Genomic DNA, 16411 nt, shown 5'->3' with positions numbered 1-16411 from the left:
AGCAATAAATCAGGAGGGGAGCAATTTTCTAGTGATACAGTGAATGATCTCAATGCTTCTGTGACTACGGGTAAATAGAGTCATAGAACTAACCCAGAACAGTGACTTCAGGAGAAAAACAATAATCTGGCATTACTTCAGTCATGCCTTAGAAGCAGTGAACTGAGAGTGACTCTCTGCAAGCTTAACATTTCCCACATCTTCCTGTAGCCACCTCACTCGACTGCACCCAGTGGAGGGAAACATGTCTGGGCTCAAACCCCGTCATGGCGGAGACACGGAGGGGCCTCTACGCTGGTGGGGGATCCCCACATCTCCTCCATTTTTATTTTTTAAATTGAGTTCAAGTAGTTTGAACTGCAATTTCTGGATGGAGGAGAACACAAGGCGGAACAGGAAGGGCAGAAAAATGAGAAGCAGAAGGACACAGCCTCCAACAGCCAAAATGCTTGAGAAGGAGGGCAGGGTATTCTAGGAAAATGTGAGAACTGGCACTGCTGTAACCATTTCACTCCCAGCCTGAGGATGGAGCCATCTCAAATGGCAAGAAGAGGCAAAGGAACCACAGAGAAACAGAGCCACAGTCCTTGAATTAAATATATAATTCAAGACTTATGAATATATGAGTCAGTAAACGTCCTTAATGTTAAAGCCAGTTTGAATCAGAATTTGTTGCATGTAGTTAAAAGAATGCTGGCTGATACACCATCCAAACTATGTGCAGCTAATAGTATTGTATTCTCCCTGCAGTCAATACACTTTGCCTTTGCTTTGAAAATACCAAGAGATAAGATCTTAGCAGACCATTGGAATAACATTACATTTTTTTAGGATATACTTAAAGAGCTGGCCCATATAATCTAAGTCTAAAAATGTCAGAGCTAGGCCACAGCATTTAACAAACTACCTCTCCCCTCTATTCCTTTTGTGTCTGATTCTCAGTAGACCCTGAATGGCATTCTAGAAGAGCTTGGTAAAGTGTCGGATTGCCCTTACTCGCAGAAAATTGTGACTGCCAGCTGGACCTAGCTTGGATTTCACCAGCAGGATCATCATGGGGCCTGATATTTAGCACAGATAGAGGTTTGCACATGATAATATCATTCCCATTCCAACAGATAAGAAGCTATCGTTTCTTTCAACTAAATTGATTAGAATAGTACTCTGTATTTGGGTGATATTTTAACATTTACAACATGCTTTTACATAAACCATCCCGACAACCCAGTGGAGGTTGGCAACTGAAGAATTATTATTCTCATTTTACAGATGAAGAACAGGAGGCCCAGTGACTTGCTTAAGATCTTGCACCATCAGAAAGTGGAGGAGTTTAGGCTTAAAGTCATTTGATTCTAAGTCAAAGCCTTCCCACTACTTAGGGTTACCTCTAATATATCTTCGCAAAGCACCAAGATAACGGTGACTGTTTTTTCAGCTCTCACTATGCACCAGGTACTAAGCTAAAGCCTTCACATACAATCCTTATTTAATCCTTACAAAAAGTCCATGAAGGCTATGTTATTATTTCCACTTTATAGATGAGGAAACTGAGGCCCAATGAGGAAAAGTGATTTGCCCAAAGACACCTGGCTAGTCAATGGCAGAGCCACGGTTCAAACCCAAGCAAGCAGTGCTCCAGAACATATGCCCTCGGCCACTGTGCCACCGTGCCACTTGAACAAGCATAAAGTTTATCTGCTGTAGAGAGCTGGGCTTGCTCCAGACAAGATGCTTTTAGCTGCCCAGAACCCACCAATTCCATAAGGGCAGAAATGATATTTAACAACACACACCACAAAGGACTGTATCATAATTTTTCTTGTTCTGGAATTTGATCATATAAAGATTGCCTTAAAAATCCAGGGCTGAGATGACATCTTACTAAACTCTCCTGAAGGGTTTATTGTAACAATAATTGCAACCCAATTTGACGTATTCTGAAAGACGCTCCTGCTTGATTAGCCAACAGCTGTTCCTCTGCACCACGCACGTGTGCATGCACACACACACATAATTCCATTCCTTCCATAATGGCAAAGCCACCTCCCATCACAGAGAGGAAAGATGCCAGATGCATACATTCCTAGGCACTTTTGCAGCTAGGGCATGGGCATAAAATCCAATCCAGGCCAATGGAATCTGATGGGAAGACTGATGGGGCCTCTGGGAAAGTGTTCCTCTACGATAAAAGGAAATGCACAAGGAAACACCTCCTCTTAGACAGTAGATGTGATAGTGACTGACTGACATCTAAAATTACTGCAGCCACCTCATAATCATGTAGACTATTGAGACATAGTTAAAGCACTGAAGATGGCAGAGTGAAAAAGTGGGAAGCAGCAACTAAGTCCATGCAGAGCTTTGGAACAGCCCTGAAGTTGCCCTCCCTCTGGACTTTTTGCCACATTAATAAGTGTCCTTATTATTCAGGCCACTTTAACTTAACTACTCTTTTACTTGCAACCAAAAGCAGCCTAATCAACCAGTCCCAAGAGGCAGAGCTCCAGAAATGAAAGAGCTCTGGATTTTGAGTCAAAAGACCTGGGTTCTGATCCACTTATTTGCTTGGTTACACAAATTGCTAACCTCTCTGGATCTCATTTTCCATATCTAGTAATACAATATTGAGATAATACTCAGTAGCACAATAGCATCCATAAAATGGAAATAATGGATAGTTATGAAATACATATGAGATAATACGTACACTACCACTTTGTCAATAACAATGCTTCACTAAAATGTAATTTATCTAGTCAATAATAAGACCATGGATTTTTTAAACTGTAGAATCCATTTAACCAAATTCTTTTGTTTCACAAAAGAAAAGAAAATTGACTCCAAATGTCAAATGACTCACTCAAGATCACACAGCTTGTTGGTAACATAACTAAACCACACATCTGATTCCCAGTCCAATGCTGGCATGCAACCCTCATGTTGATGGGTAATGAGCTAGATTAAATATTAGGAAGGTTAGCACTCATCCATTCAACTGGTGTTTAATGTGCACATATTACACTATATAGAATACCAGGCACTATTCTAAGTATTAGGGACTGTGTGGTGAACATCAAAATGTTCCTACTCTTGTGAATTTAATAGTCTAGCAAGGAAATTATTCAATCTGCATCTATATCACTGTGGTCCTACTGTATGCAAAGCACTATGCTATGATTTCTAGTCAAATACAAATACAAATTTTCAGCCAATTCCAACGATGTCAGCCATGTCTACCAGGCTTTGCCAAAGAATGAATAATGTCAAAAGTCTATGTTACCCAAAATGTCAGTATTAAAAATGGCAAGTTCATTAGCAAGAGTTGTGAATAACAATGCCAGCATCTAAAAAAAGTGGATAGAAGATGGCTAGGACTCCACTCTAATTGAAGTAGCAAGGCTGAATGAAGAGTTAGAGCCAAACCTCATTCTCTACAACATCCAGACTTCAAGGGTTGGCTCAACTGGAAAAGCCCAGTGAGGAGCATTTGGCAACTCCTTCCCTTCCCCACACCTCTGTCTAGTACCTCAAACTCCCCTTTACTCCCTGTCCATTTGGAATTCCTCTATCTTCCACTCTACCTGAGCATTCACAAGCAAATGATATGATGGGACAGCATCCCAGACTCTGTGAAAAGAGAGGCAGTGACTTCACATCTCTTATTGGAACTGACCACTGGTCTCCTGAAACTGGGCCACTAGGTTGTGGGTTTGAAAGTTTTCATTCCCCAAACACCACCAAAAATATATGACTAGGAAAAGAAATATTTAAAAGCTGTTATTTTGCAAAAGCTCTCTCCTATCCTCCATGTGGTGGTAAATGCAAAGATCCTGGGGGTGGGGGAAGGAACAACAGGGAATACTCTGCCTTCTCCGCTTTGTGGAAGGCACACTGAAGAGGAACAAACACACATGCCCCTTCACCATCACATTCTGTAATCAGAGCACAACTAGGCAATTCTCCCTTAGTTTCTGGCTTGGATCAGGCTTCATCTTTTGATGCACAGGCATAATTCGGGACTACTACAGTCTGAAATATAAGGACACAGTGTATTAAATCTAACAAAATATTTATGCATATAGTTTCTTTAAAGGCAAATACCATGTTTCCGGGGTGAAGGGTGGAAACGGTTCCCAATAACCTTTGGATTGTGGGATACCAATCAGCTCTGGGATGCCAGCTTCCCTGGAAGATTCTGGTCACATTAAGTTGGCAAACCAGCAGAGAGGGGTCGCTTTGTCCATTCAGATTATGAATCCAAACTGGCCTTCAGTCACTGATTTAAACCCCCATACCTTGGACTTACCTCCTTCCATGTCTGGAAATTTCACTAAAACTTCAGCTATTTTAACTACGAGATAATGTGTCAAAAACATACATGAGCTTCGGATCCAGACAATTCTGGACTTGAATTCCAGCTGGCTGCTCATTCTCTTTTAAGAGATATGTCCTTGAACAAGTCACTTAAGTTCTTAGCTTCTCCGTTTTCTTATCCAAAAGAAGAGAGTAATACCTACTCAAAGGTTGGTGGCAGAGATCAGATATAATGAGTGAAAAGGGCTGGCACATGAGCGATGCTCAAGAAATGGCACCTAAAGCTATTCATATGGTCTCAAGCAATACGTCTGAAGGTTTCTATCACCCTTGCATCTACCACGTGCAGCCACCCGCCAACACCTGGCTAGAGAAGCCTGTTTGAGTGGTTTATTTTTCTTTCAATTTGAATGCTCACCTACTAGGGAACACAGACTAATGAGCTCCCAAGGATGGATGGCTTGAGTTTCCCCCACTTATTTTTGGGCTCCATAGGCAGCACTCCTGGAGTGAACAGGAGTGAACAACTAACACATGTCCAAGAGTTCCTGCTGCTCCTACAGAGTCTTTAGATCAAGCTTGTCCAACCCATGGCCCAGAACAGATTTGAATGTGGCCCAACACAAATTCATAAACTTTCTTAAAACATTATGAGACTTTTTGTGATTTTTTTGTTTTTTAGCTCATCAGCTGTCATAAGTGTTAGTGTATTTTATGTGTGGCCCAAGACAATTCTTCTTCTTCCAATGTGGCCCAGGGAAGCCAGAAGATTGGACACTCCTGCTCTAGAGCCAGGCAGACACCAGGGATGAGAGCTCCTAACTCAGGCAGGCAGATGTAGGCTATGGAGAGAGGGCGACATTCTATGATAGTATACACAATCCTTTAACTTTATAGTTCTATGGGAGGAAGGAAGGAAGCAAACACAGATGGATTCGCCCAGGACAAGTGCCAGTGATTCCAAATGGTTTTGTTTCGCATTGTTTTTCAATCCTTTTGTTCTCACTCTAAGCAAATGGGAAGTCTTTGTAACCTGATACCTGGAAGGGCAATTTCAATTACTGGTCTGGAGTACTCTAGGAAAGTTTGAGGTCCAAAGTTATCCAAATAAAATCTTTTATTTCATTTTAATTGGTTAAATAATAATCATCATTTAGGGGCAGAAAGGACAGGAAAAGATGAATCACAAAATGAAATATCTAATTTTTTAAAAAAATCAATGCCCAAGCCAACATTTTGAAACATAACATTTTAACCTCTTTGGCACTAGTTGAGTCATAAGCACTGGAATTTTTCAAACTGTTGTTAGACTGGCAACAATTTATTGTTTCTCAAAACATGTGACAACAAATCCATGTCTTTTGGGGAATATTTATCTATTTTAAGGAAGGCTTCATCCTGAGGGAGGGGAAAAAAAATATCAACACCAAGCGGGACAGGGCAGAAGAGGGCCGAGAGACAAAGGAGACCACAACAGCCTCTCTCCCTGATGGCCCCGCCATCATCTACATATTTATTATGGGTTAAAGGACCTGTACGCCCACTTTAGGACTTAAGGTAAACTCCACAATGCCACACTCTTTGGATCACAAAACTACTAGTATATGCCAAATGCTTCTGTGCAACCCTTGTGGCAGTAGAAACACTGCCTATCCTGTTAATCCTTTTATTATTAAGTTTAGCAGTGCTGCTTAGCTCAGAATGAAATTCAAGATCCTCCAGAAAATTCAATGGAAGCCTACTTTCCTAGGAGATCATGGGGCATCACATTCCTACCTTAACACTTATCCGGCTGTCAGGTTACAAATTAATTGCAACTGCCCCCAACATGTCATACACTCCCACTAACCAAAATTAAATAAAAATAAAACAGGGAAAGTCCTTTCATTCCTTCATGGTTTGCACAGCCTAGAGGCTGATTCCTACTCTGGGAGATGCTGCCCCACTCACCTCCCACTGACATGGGTGGTGTGCCTGTATTTAAATTGATGTTAAAAAAAAAAAAAAAAAAAACCTCAGTCCCAGAGCCTCAAGACTCACTAGAGCAGGTGAGAAAGGAAATCCCAGAGATAAATAGTTAAATAGATTTAAAAGTCAGAAGTTAATTGTGCTGAGCCCTGACACAATCTTTCCTGATTGTGCGCACCTAGTGTGGCATCTTTGGGGTCCTGGAAGAAGGGCTCCCACCTGCCTACATATACACGCACCGCAAATACGCACAGGCACGCGCACGCACACCTTTGCAACGCACACTAGCTCTCCTGATAGTCCAGAGGCACTTACTACCCGAGGACAGGGCTGCCAGCAAAGCTGCCTTCACCGAAACAACTCGCCTTCTCCTCCAACTTGGACAGTGAATGTCCACCAAAAGTCCACGGAGCGCTTTTTCCCAGGACCCAGGTTCCTGCAGGGCTCCCCACTTGCTAGCATCACAAGCCCTTTTCCTTTCTCTGAAACACTCAGACTTCACACGTTCCTTTAGAGGTAGCTCCAGTCCGACGCAGCGCGCGCTCCACCCTTCAAGGCTGGCGCCCAGGGCAGCCCAGCCTCTCTCACTCTGGGGAAACTTCGCCACCGCCCCACGCGGAGAACTAAAGACTACCGGCGGAGGGTGAGGGGGACCGACAGGGAGCAGAGAGCAGGTTCCGGGACTGAAGGCATCTCCGGAGCCTGGGCGCGGGATAGAGAAATGAGTGAACTTGGCTGGTGCATGCCTTCTCCACGTGGAGGAAGGGAGGAAATACAAGTGGGCGACGTGCAGGTGCCCCTCTCAGCCCTCGGAGCTCCCATTTCCTGGCCGAGTAGGGCCCAGAGGCGCCAGAGTCCCTTCGGAGGCAGCTGCCCCGCGCCCACAGCCTGGGCGCAGAGAGAGTCGCGCGCAGAATGAATGCGAGGGGAAGGGGACTGGACGCGGACAGCGCGTGCCTGGCCCTTGCAGGGCACCATGCCCCTCATGCCAGGATAGGGCCCCCAGCTTCAGAAGGCTGCGAGTCGAAATCTGGCTTTCTAGCAGTCACCCAATCCCCTCCAGGAGTGGGTTCCTTGTCCTCGCATGCCCACCGCAAAGGCCCCCCGCCCTGCTCCAGGCGTGTACCCCGTGCCCCGCGCCCTCACCCAGTTCCACGCGCACCTGGATGTGGCAGGAGATCTCCGAGTCGTCCAGCAGCCGGATGGTGCATTTCATCTCCTGGCTGAGCGATTTGATGCTGGAGCTCCGAAAGTGGATCATTTTCATGGTCCTCCTCCCTCTCGGCACACAGTAACAGGAGGCGAACATGCACCGCGGCCGGTGGGAGCGAGCTGGAGGCTCAGGGCCGGCGCGGTGCTCACCCGCGCGGACACACAGGCGCGCACACACTGTCCCGGACACCTGGGCGCGGCTCAGCCCCGGGACAGCGGCAGCGTAGGGCGCCTGCGGCCACACATGCCCGGCGGCGGGGCGCGGCGGGCGGGTCCCTCCCTCCTGTTCGCTCGCCTCCGCCTCGCCCCCTCCTTTCCCCGCCTCCTTCTGTCGCGCGAGCTCGTGCGCCTCTCTCTGCCCAGGCTCTCTCGCCAAGGATGCCCACAGCCTGAGACCCCCGGCGGGCGCGCGGCGCACTCACTCCCACGCGCGCCGAGCAGCTGAAGAAGGAGGCGGAGGGATGGCTGGCGCGCCTGGCCCGGGTGCCCTGGTGGTGGCCTGCTCAGTCGCAGCCGCCGCTGCGTCAAGCTGGGCCCGGCTGCCTTCCTCAGCCTCGCCGCCTCCTCCCTCTCCTGGCCGCGGTCGCTCTGGCTCCCGTTTGTGCTCGCCCCGGCCCCGGCTCCCCCACGCGCCCGACAGCGCCCTGCTCCGCTCAGCTCCAGGGACCTGGCGCGGGTAGGGCATGGAGAACGATCCTGACCCACACCGCCAGGGGGATTCCGCCTCGGGAAAGGATTGTTGAGCCCAAGGCGAGTGACAGACAGAGGGTGACAGCCCTGACACAGCTACACCAGGAATACCGCTAATAGCAACAATCTCTGGTACTCATGGAGATTGTTTAAGCCATTGTTTTATTTAATGCTAGCTAGGACTCAATCCCCTTCTCCAAAAAATTCAGAGCCTTCCTGTGCAATTCCTCCTTTAAATCTCCCAACATCCTAGTGTGGTCTTTGGAAGCATACCTTAGACCCGAGCAAGAGGGGTGGGTTCCTATCCTACTCCCCCGCTTTAGAGACCTCCTCCAGCTCCTGGTTGCTCAGGAATTGAGAGGTCTAATGGCAAAGCATATGCGCCCCATCCCGTTTTAGTCCAATCTGTGGGTACTGAGGACTCCGGAATTCCCCACGCGCCTCCAGGGTGTTGAAGGTAGGAGGTATCCTGACTCTCTGTTGTCCCCAAGGTGGCTCAAGCCACTGTGTCATGTACCCTAGGCCCGAGAGTGGCCAGGGGCAGCTGTGGGATCAGGGATATGGAGCTTGAATGTGAGCGTGCTGGAATGTTCCGGAGTCGGGAGAGATGGAAGTCCTCTCACCCTGCTGCCCTTGCCTGAGCAGAGCAGGTCGTCAGGAAGGAACATTTGTTAGAAGGAGGAGATATTGCCCAGTTGTCACCTTTTTCAAGGTGTGTGCCTGCATAGAGCCCCCTCATCCAAAGATATGCCCTGTCCTGGGAGTGGAGGAAGAGTGGCACAGAAATTTTATCTGCCTTGGACAGTCTGGTGGGCCATATATTCTCTAGGACACCTCGTGGGGTTGGCTGAGGTTTGGTGGAGTCCGCATTGCGTTTGGACTTCTCTCTGCCTGCTTCTGCCTCCTGTCCCTGTTGGTCACTAATAAATACCATACAGGACAAACTCAGTCTCAGTATCTGCTCCTGGAAACTCCAAATTGCAGCAATTTGTCAAGATAGGAGAACAGAGAATGTTTCACGTAGCACTCAATAGCTGACTATTGCTTATGAATATTTAGATAATAGTATGGGGCATTCATGTATGCTCTTGCCTAGACCCTTTCAAATGTTGAGACAGAGCCTGATGGAGACGTCAGCATTGAGGGTATGGGAAGATGTGCGTTTTTATTCTTGGCCCAGCTACTGGCTAACCCTGGAGATCTTTGAAAAGTCTTTTCATTTCTTTTCTCATTTCAAAAGAGAGAACACCTGTTCTCTCCTTTGTTCCGTCTATCCCACAGGTGGCTAGGAAGCTGGGATGAGACCAGGTCAGTGGAGGACATCTTACAGCTGTAATCTGTAAATCCCCATATGCATCTATGAGGTGGCAGGGATGGGACCTGCCCCAAGTTGAAAACTGGATCATCTCTGCTATCCAAAAGAGCCGCTAGCCCAGAGATTTAAAAAAAAAAAAAAAAAAAAAAGCCACCAGCAAACACAGTCTATGCTTTTCTTTTAAGACCACACATACACTTGTCCATCCTATTATGGTGACTCTTAGGCTCCAAAAGAGCCATATCAATATCCAAATATTGTTATCCCAAATTTCAAGGAAGGAAAATAAGACCAACAAGGACAGTAGGGAAAAAGAATGAAGATCACCCAATGTAGGACTGTAAGAAACAGAATTTTGAAGAAATGAGAAGAACCTGTGATTGGTTGTCTGGCCTGATTAGGAATCAAGGCTGAGATTCAGCTAGTGTGAAAATACAGGCTCTGGAAGCACTTGGCATAACCACTAGGTAGATTACCAGGTATGGTCACCTGGATTGAACTACCCACTGAAGACAGGGCTTTGGGAAACCAAGTGGCCATTGACAACAATAATAATAATAATATGAAGACTAGGAAGAACTCATAGAATGAACTCAAGGGATGAGTTTAAAACTGGTCCACTTAAAGAAAAGCAGTGGTGTGCTGAGTTCTCAATTCTCAGCTTACAGCTTTTAAACATCTGTATTTTTAAAAACAACAGAGCTAAAAGGATATTTTGTTAATTGAGCCACAAAGCTAAAACTGAAAAACCAAATTCACAATTTCATCTACAAATTGCCAAATTACAAAATCAATTTAATTATCAGCCTCACACGATTTTATATTTATCAGCAGGAAAGAGAATAAGAATAGGACTATAAAGGAAAACTCGAATGATTCCAATCACTCAAGCCCCCAGACTACCTTGGCAGCAGAAGCACACCCTCTTCCTTATGTAACAAGGCTGTTCCTGCTTTCTTTGAAGATCCTCTTCAGAACTCACCTAAGGCAGTTACCTTGGAAAAGGAAGCTAATCTCCTCCCACCCCTCTCCCACCTCCTCTGATTACTCTCACTCTTAATACTTGAACCAGATCCAGTCACACCCTCAGAGACCAACTATGAAGTCAACCCCAAGAAGAGAAAGAATTGCAAAATTCTGCTAATTTAAACTGAAGGGTATCTGTGTGAATAAACCTGAATTTGTCCATTCGAATTCATTTCCCAATGACTCTGGTTGCAATATACTAACTAAATTGACTAACTGACTTCTGGACTTAACTAAATGAAGATGAGAAAAAGGAAATTCCCTGGTACATGTACAGGAAAAGATCCAAAGAATCAAGGAGATGGAAATATTGCAGTGTATTTCCACATGTGGCCAGCTTACCTCTCTTTAACTGTGTCCCCTCAGAGGGCCTCCACCAAGATTTTCAAAGAATCATTGGTGAAGGAAGCACTGTCATCTTTGAAAAGTACCACAGTGGCTGTTCTTTGTGGCCAGAGATGGTTGTGAAAGACACTGCAGTAGAAAGGAGCTCCCTGACTTAAATGGGAAGGATGGGAGCCTGGGCTGGCAGAAGACAAACAGTGGTGCATGAGTTAATCCTCAGTGCCAGGGAGGGCTTGGTACAGACATAAGCAGTGGTACCCAAGTAGACTTCAGAGTGGTGTGACTCGGGAATTTTTCTGGTGGCCAAGCATCCAACTAGGATTCAGTTTGAACTGTAGGGCAAACAAAATTTCTAGCCCTGGTGAACCAAAGCCAGACAAAATCCCCCTACAGATAGTCCCAAATCTGAACCAGTCCCCAAAGGCAACCAGAGACATTTTTTTAATTGCTTATTATTATATTTTTTACAGATGGGTTCTCACTGTGTTGCTCATGCTGGTCTCGAACTTCTGGCACCAATCAGTCCTCCTGCTTGAACCTCCCAAGTAGCTGGGATGAAAGGCAACAGAGACATTTGAGTATAGGAAAGATGGCTCCACTTGAGGCATTAGAACATCAGCCATAGCAGAGGATGCAATGTCCAGTTCTTACTAAAGAAGTACAATGGGAGAGATTAATTAGTGTCTCATGCTCAGTGATAGTAACTGATACTCTTTACCAAAAAATATTCCTAACCAATTGGTTATAACACTTTGGAGAGCCACAAATAGTAACAGGTGGCTTGCCCACAAAAAATTGATGGTTGTAAATACTGTATCTTGATTTTTTTTATTTTTAAGCATTTTTACATCCATTAAAATTGACAATTTAAAAAGAAATATTTAGTTATAAATCTAACAAAATATGCAGAAGAGCTATATGAAGAAAACTACAAGACTCTGATGAAAGAAATCAAAGAACTAAATAAATGGAAAGATATTCCATGTTCATAGATAGGAAGACTCAACACCGTTAAGATGTCAGGTCTTCCCAAATTGATATATAGAGTAAGTGCAACCCAAGTCAAAAACATGAGCTAGTTATTTTGTGGATATCAACAAACTTTTTTTAAAGTTTATATGGAAAAGCCAAAACCCAGAGTAGCCAACACAATACTGAAGAAAAACAAAGTAGGGACAACTGATATTACCTGACTTTAAGACTTAATATAAAACCAAAATGATCAAGGCACTATGATACTGGCAAAAGAATAAACAAATTGATCAGTGGAAAAAAATAGAGGGACCAGAAAGAAACCCACACAAATATAGTCAATTGATATTTGACAAAGAAGCAAAGTAAATCCAATGGAGAAAGGATAATCTTTTCAACAAATGGTGCTGGAAAAACTAGACAACCACATGCAAAACAAATGAGTATAGACACAGACCACACACTGTTCACAAATTTTAAGTCAAAATAAATTACATGTAAACTATAACATTTCTAGATGATAACATAAGGGAAAATCTATGTAATCTTCAGTTTGGTGATAAAATCAGCAAACACCAACACATCAAAAGCATGAGAAGTTGGACTTTCATCAACACATCAAAAGCATGATAAGTTGGACTCAGTTAAAATGCAAAATTTTTAGGGCAGTTTCAAGATGGCTGACTGGAGACATTGATCACTGGATCTCCCCAAAAAGGAAGAACCAAAGTTACAGGTGAATAATCATAACTCAAAAGATTAAAAGAAGAGTGTCAGGGTCTATTGAAAAATTCACAGGCAGAAGCTAGGGCACAGAAAAAAGGAGGCAGCAAGAGTTTGGCAGAAATTGAACCCCGAGGGACTTGGGGTCCCATGGAAAGGGTGAGTGGGGATGTTTTGGGCTCCCCTCACCCCTGTGACAGATTGCTGGTTTCCAAACTGTTAAAGAGTTCCTCTGCCCTCACAAGCTCATGCATTGGTGTGGGCAGCAATTTGGGAATTTTTTTGAGGGCACTGCACTGGGCTGTCAGCAACCCCCAAACTGGAGCTATGGTAGCAGGCACCACGCTGGGTGTGTACCGTTGTGGGACTCTGTCCTGCCCAGGGCATCTTAGTTCCTATGGCTCCACATCACCAAATCCCCTGCAGACATCTCTCAGCACCTACTGAATTGTGTCAGCCACATGGAGCCAGCTGGACCCAGGAGAGGTGAGGATCTGACCCTCAGGGCATGCTTCTCCTAGGAAAAGGCAGAGCGTAGCATGCCAGGGGAACACCCGTTACGACAAAAGAAAGCACAGAGTGTGGGCTCTCCTCTTCCTGAGAGCTCCCCACTTCTGTACAGAAAGTGACTGCACTCCTTTCAACAGAGACATGGGCACTGTGTTTGGCTGTGTGGGTGAAGAGTGTGGTTCTGCCATAGCAGCCCGGTGGCCCCAGTGCTTGGGCCTGGTAATAGAGAGGAAGCCTCCTACTCCCCCCATAGCTGCTGCTGCTGCCAGGGTTTGGCTTAAGCACACCTGTAGACAGCCATTCCAGGGCTACTAAGGATGATTGCATCCTTACTGGCAGTCTCCCCACTGGGCCCTAGCTTGTACAAAAGGCAGGGCCCTTCTGCCTCTCTACATACAGTGGCAGCATGCCTGCAGCAAGAACAGGTGAGCTGTAAAGCTGTCTATTTGGGGCTGAGGGAAGAGGCTCCACACCAAAGCCATTTCAGCAGAAAGCCACAGGAAAGGCATTGTCCATGGCTCTCAGCTACATTGTGGACTAAAGATAGACAAAAGAATCTGTCTGAACTGAGTCATGAGCCCTGGGACAGGGGCATGATAGGGAAGAAGACTGTGTTTCTGTCTGCCCAGGACATGGAGCTGGTGCACCATGTGCACCAGCTCTGACCACGTGAGGAAACTGTTCATTTCACCAGGAGCTTCCCTAAGCACCCCATCAGGATGTGTGCTTGCACTTGGCATTGGGTTATCCAAGAACAAGCTTGGTGATCTAGCCTGACTCAGCTTTGTCCACACCCCAAACCAGGGCTGAGCAGGAAACTCAGAGAATGGTGTATTGCACAGGCCAGATTATTGCCTGTGACAACACAGAGCTTCTCCCAGTTGAAAGAAAAGATCAAGAATATATCCATCTGCTTCTCTCTTACCTTCAAGTGCCACCTACTGGTCTGGAAGTCAAACTTCAAAACCTAATACAAATATGGCTTACTCAGTGAACAGCCCTAGAGATTGAGATAAGTTTCTGAAGACCTCTATCTCCCTGTCTCTACAAGAGATTGAGAGCCTCCTCACATGCTTAGTACACCACTACTACAACCAGCATTTGACAGAATCACCATACTAAGCGTATCTATAACCAAGGAATTCATACAGAACCTTAGCCCCCAAAAGCACAAAGAAACAAAGCCAAACAACCCTATTCAACATACATTACAATCATCCTCAAAGAGGAAATAAAAAGTCCTGTTCAAACAAAAGTAAATTCAAAAATAAGAAGTGACACCTCAGAATAAGAAAGGACCAACACAACAATTTCAGCAGCATGAAATAACAGTGTGTTATAATAACCTCAAAGGATCACACCAGATATCTAACAATGGATCCTAACCAAAACAAAAATTCTAAAATGTCAGGTAAAGAGTTAAAAATATAGATTGCAAAGAAGCTCAATGAGATCCAAGAGAAAGCTGAAACCCAACACAAAGAAATTCAAAAATAATTCAAGATATGAATGAAAAATTTGCTAAGGAAATAGACTTAAAAAATAAAAGAACATCTGGAAATGAAACGTTCATTGAAGCAATTACAAAATACAGCTGAAAGCTTTAACAATAGATTAGACCAAGAGGAAGAAAGAATTTCAGACTTGATGACAGGTCTTTGGAAGTAACCCAGTCTGACAAAAATAAAGAGAAAATAGTTTTTTAAATGAACAAAGCCTTTGAGAAATATGGGATTATATAAGCCATCCAAACCTATGAGTCATAGGCATCCCTAAGGGAGAATAAGAAAAATTTAAAAGTTTGGAAAACCTATTTGAGGGAATAATTGAGGAAAACTTTCCCTGTCTTGCTAGAGAGATTTACACATCCAGATACAAGAAGCTCAGAGAACTCCTAGGAGATACATTGCAAGACAACTATCACCAAGGCATATAGTCACCAGACTATTCAAAGTCAATATGAAGGAAAAAAATTGTAAAAGCAGCAAGAGAAAAGTGTCTAATCACCTGTAAAGGAAATCCCATTACACTAACAGTAGACTGCTCATCAGAAACCTTACAAGCCAGAAGAGATTAGGGTCCTATTTTGAGTCTTTCTAAAAAAAAAAAAAAAAAAAAAAAAAAGAAGCCAGGCATGGTGGCTTACACCTGTAATTCCAGCACTTTGGGAGGCCAGGGCGGGTGGATCACTTGAGGTCAGGAGTTTGAGACCAACCTGGCCAACATGGTGAAAACCCATGTCTACCAAAAATACAAAAATTAGCCAAGTGTGGTGGCAAGTGCCTATAATTCCAGTTACTCAGGAGGCTGAGGCATGAGAATCACTTGAACCCAGGAGACAGAGGTTGCAGTGAGCCAATATTGTGCTATGCACTCCACCCTAGGTGACAGAGCAAGACTCTGTCTGAAAAAAAAAAAAAAAAAAAACACTATCAGCCAACAATTTTATATCCTGCAAAATTAAGCTTCATAAGTGAAGAAGAAATAAAATATTTCCCAGACAAGCAAACAGTAAGGGAATTTGTCACCACTAGACTGGCTCTATAAGAAATGACAAAGGAGTTCTAAACATAGAGACAAAATGTCTTCATCATAAAAACACATAAAAAGTATATAACTCACAAGCCTTATAAAACAATTACACAATTGAGTCTACAAAGCAACTAGGTAACAGTTAACATTATGACAGGAACAAAGTTTCACATATCAATATTAACCTTGAATGTAAATATTATAATCACCCCACTTAAGAGTATAGATTGGTGAAATTAATTAAAAAAAAAAAAAGATCCAACCATATGTTGCTCATAAGAAACACATCTAACTGGTAAATACATTTCAAGATTCAAGGTAAAGGCATGGAAAAAGATATTCCATGCAAATGGAAATCAAAAGCAGACAGGGGTAGCTATACTTATGTCAAATAAAACACACTTTGAATCAACAATAGTAAAACAAGGCAAAGAAAGTTATTATTATATAATCAATACTTTAAGACAACTTTAAATCAAATAAATTTAAAGTTGTCTTTTTTTACTGTTTGTCTCTATCATTAGAAAATAAAGGGATCAATAAGAAAAGCAGTATACAGCAATGAAATAACAGTGGGAGACTTCAACAGTTCACTGATATCACTAGACAGATTATTGAGGCAGAAAATCAACAAAGAAACTCTGGACTTAAATCAGACTCTAGGCTAAATGGACCTAACAGACATTTATACAACATTCTACCCAACAACTGAAAAACATACATTTTTTTCTCATGTGCACATGAACGATTTTTCAAAATAGACCATACTTTAAGCCACAAAACAAGTCACAATAAATTTTAAAA

The 16411-nt window shown here is 43.9% G+C and overlaps 1 protein-coding gene and 1 long non-coding RNA gene across 3 annotated transcripts in view; both read right to left on the bottom strand.

Annotated features, from left to right (window-relative positions):
* FRMD3 (FERM domain containing 3) overlaps positions 1-7760 on the bottom strand; it is a 297724-nt gene extending 289964 nt beyond the window's left edge. For both annotated transcript variants that reach the window (XM_012472145.2, XM_012472144.2), the window contains exon 1: positions 7445-7760. In XM_012472145.2, the coding sequence (XP_012327568.1) occupies positions 7445-7591 (147 nt within the window). In that variant the 5' untranslated portion in view covers positions 7592-7760. The remainder of the gene's footprint in view (positions 1-7444) is intronic.
* A 3532-nt stretch (positions 7761-11292) lies between these two features.
* LOC105730744 (uncharacterized) overlaps positions 11293-16411 on the bottom strand; it is a 66435-nt gene continuing 61316 nt past the window's right edge. The window contains exon 4 of the long non-coding RNA XR_002479461.2: positions 11293-11520. This is a non-coding gene — a long non-coding RNA (uncharacterized LOC105730744). The remainder of the gene's footprint in view (positions 11521-16411) is intronic.

The sequence above is a fragment of the Aotus nancymaae genome, unplaced genomic scaffold, assembly GCF_030222135.1.
Source record: "Aotus nancymaae isolate 86718 unplaced genomic scaffold, 86718_ANA_hifiasm-v0.15.2.pri h1tg000041l, whole genome shotgun sequence".
Taxonomy (NCBI): Eukaryota; Metazoa; Chordata; class Mammalia; order Primates; family Aotidae; genus Aotus; species Aotus nancymaae.
This window is presented reverse-complemented; position numbering and strand designations above follow the sequence as displayed.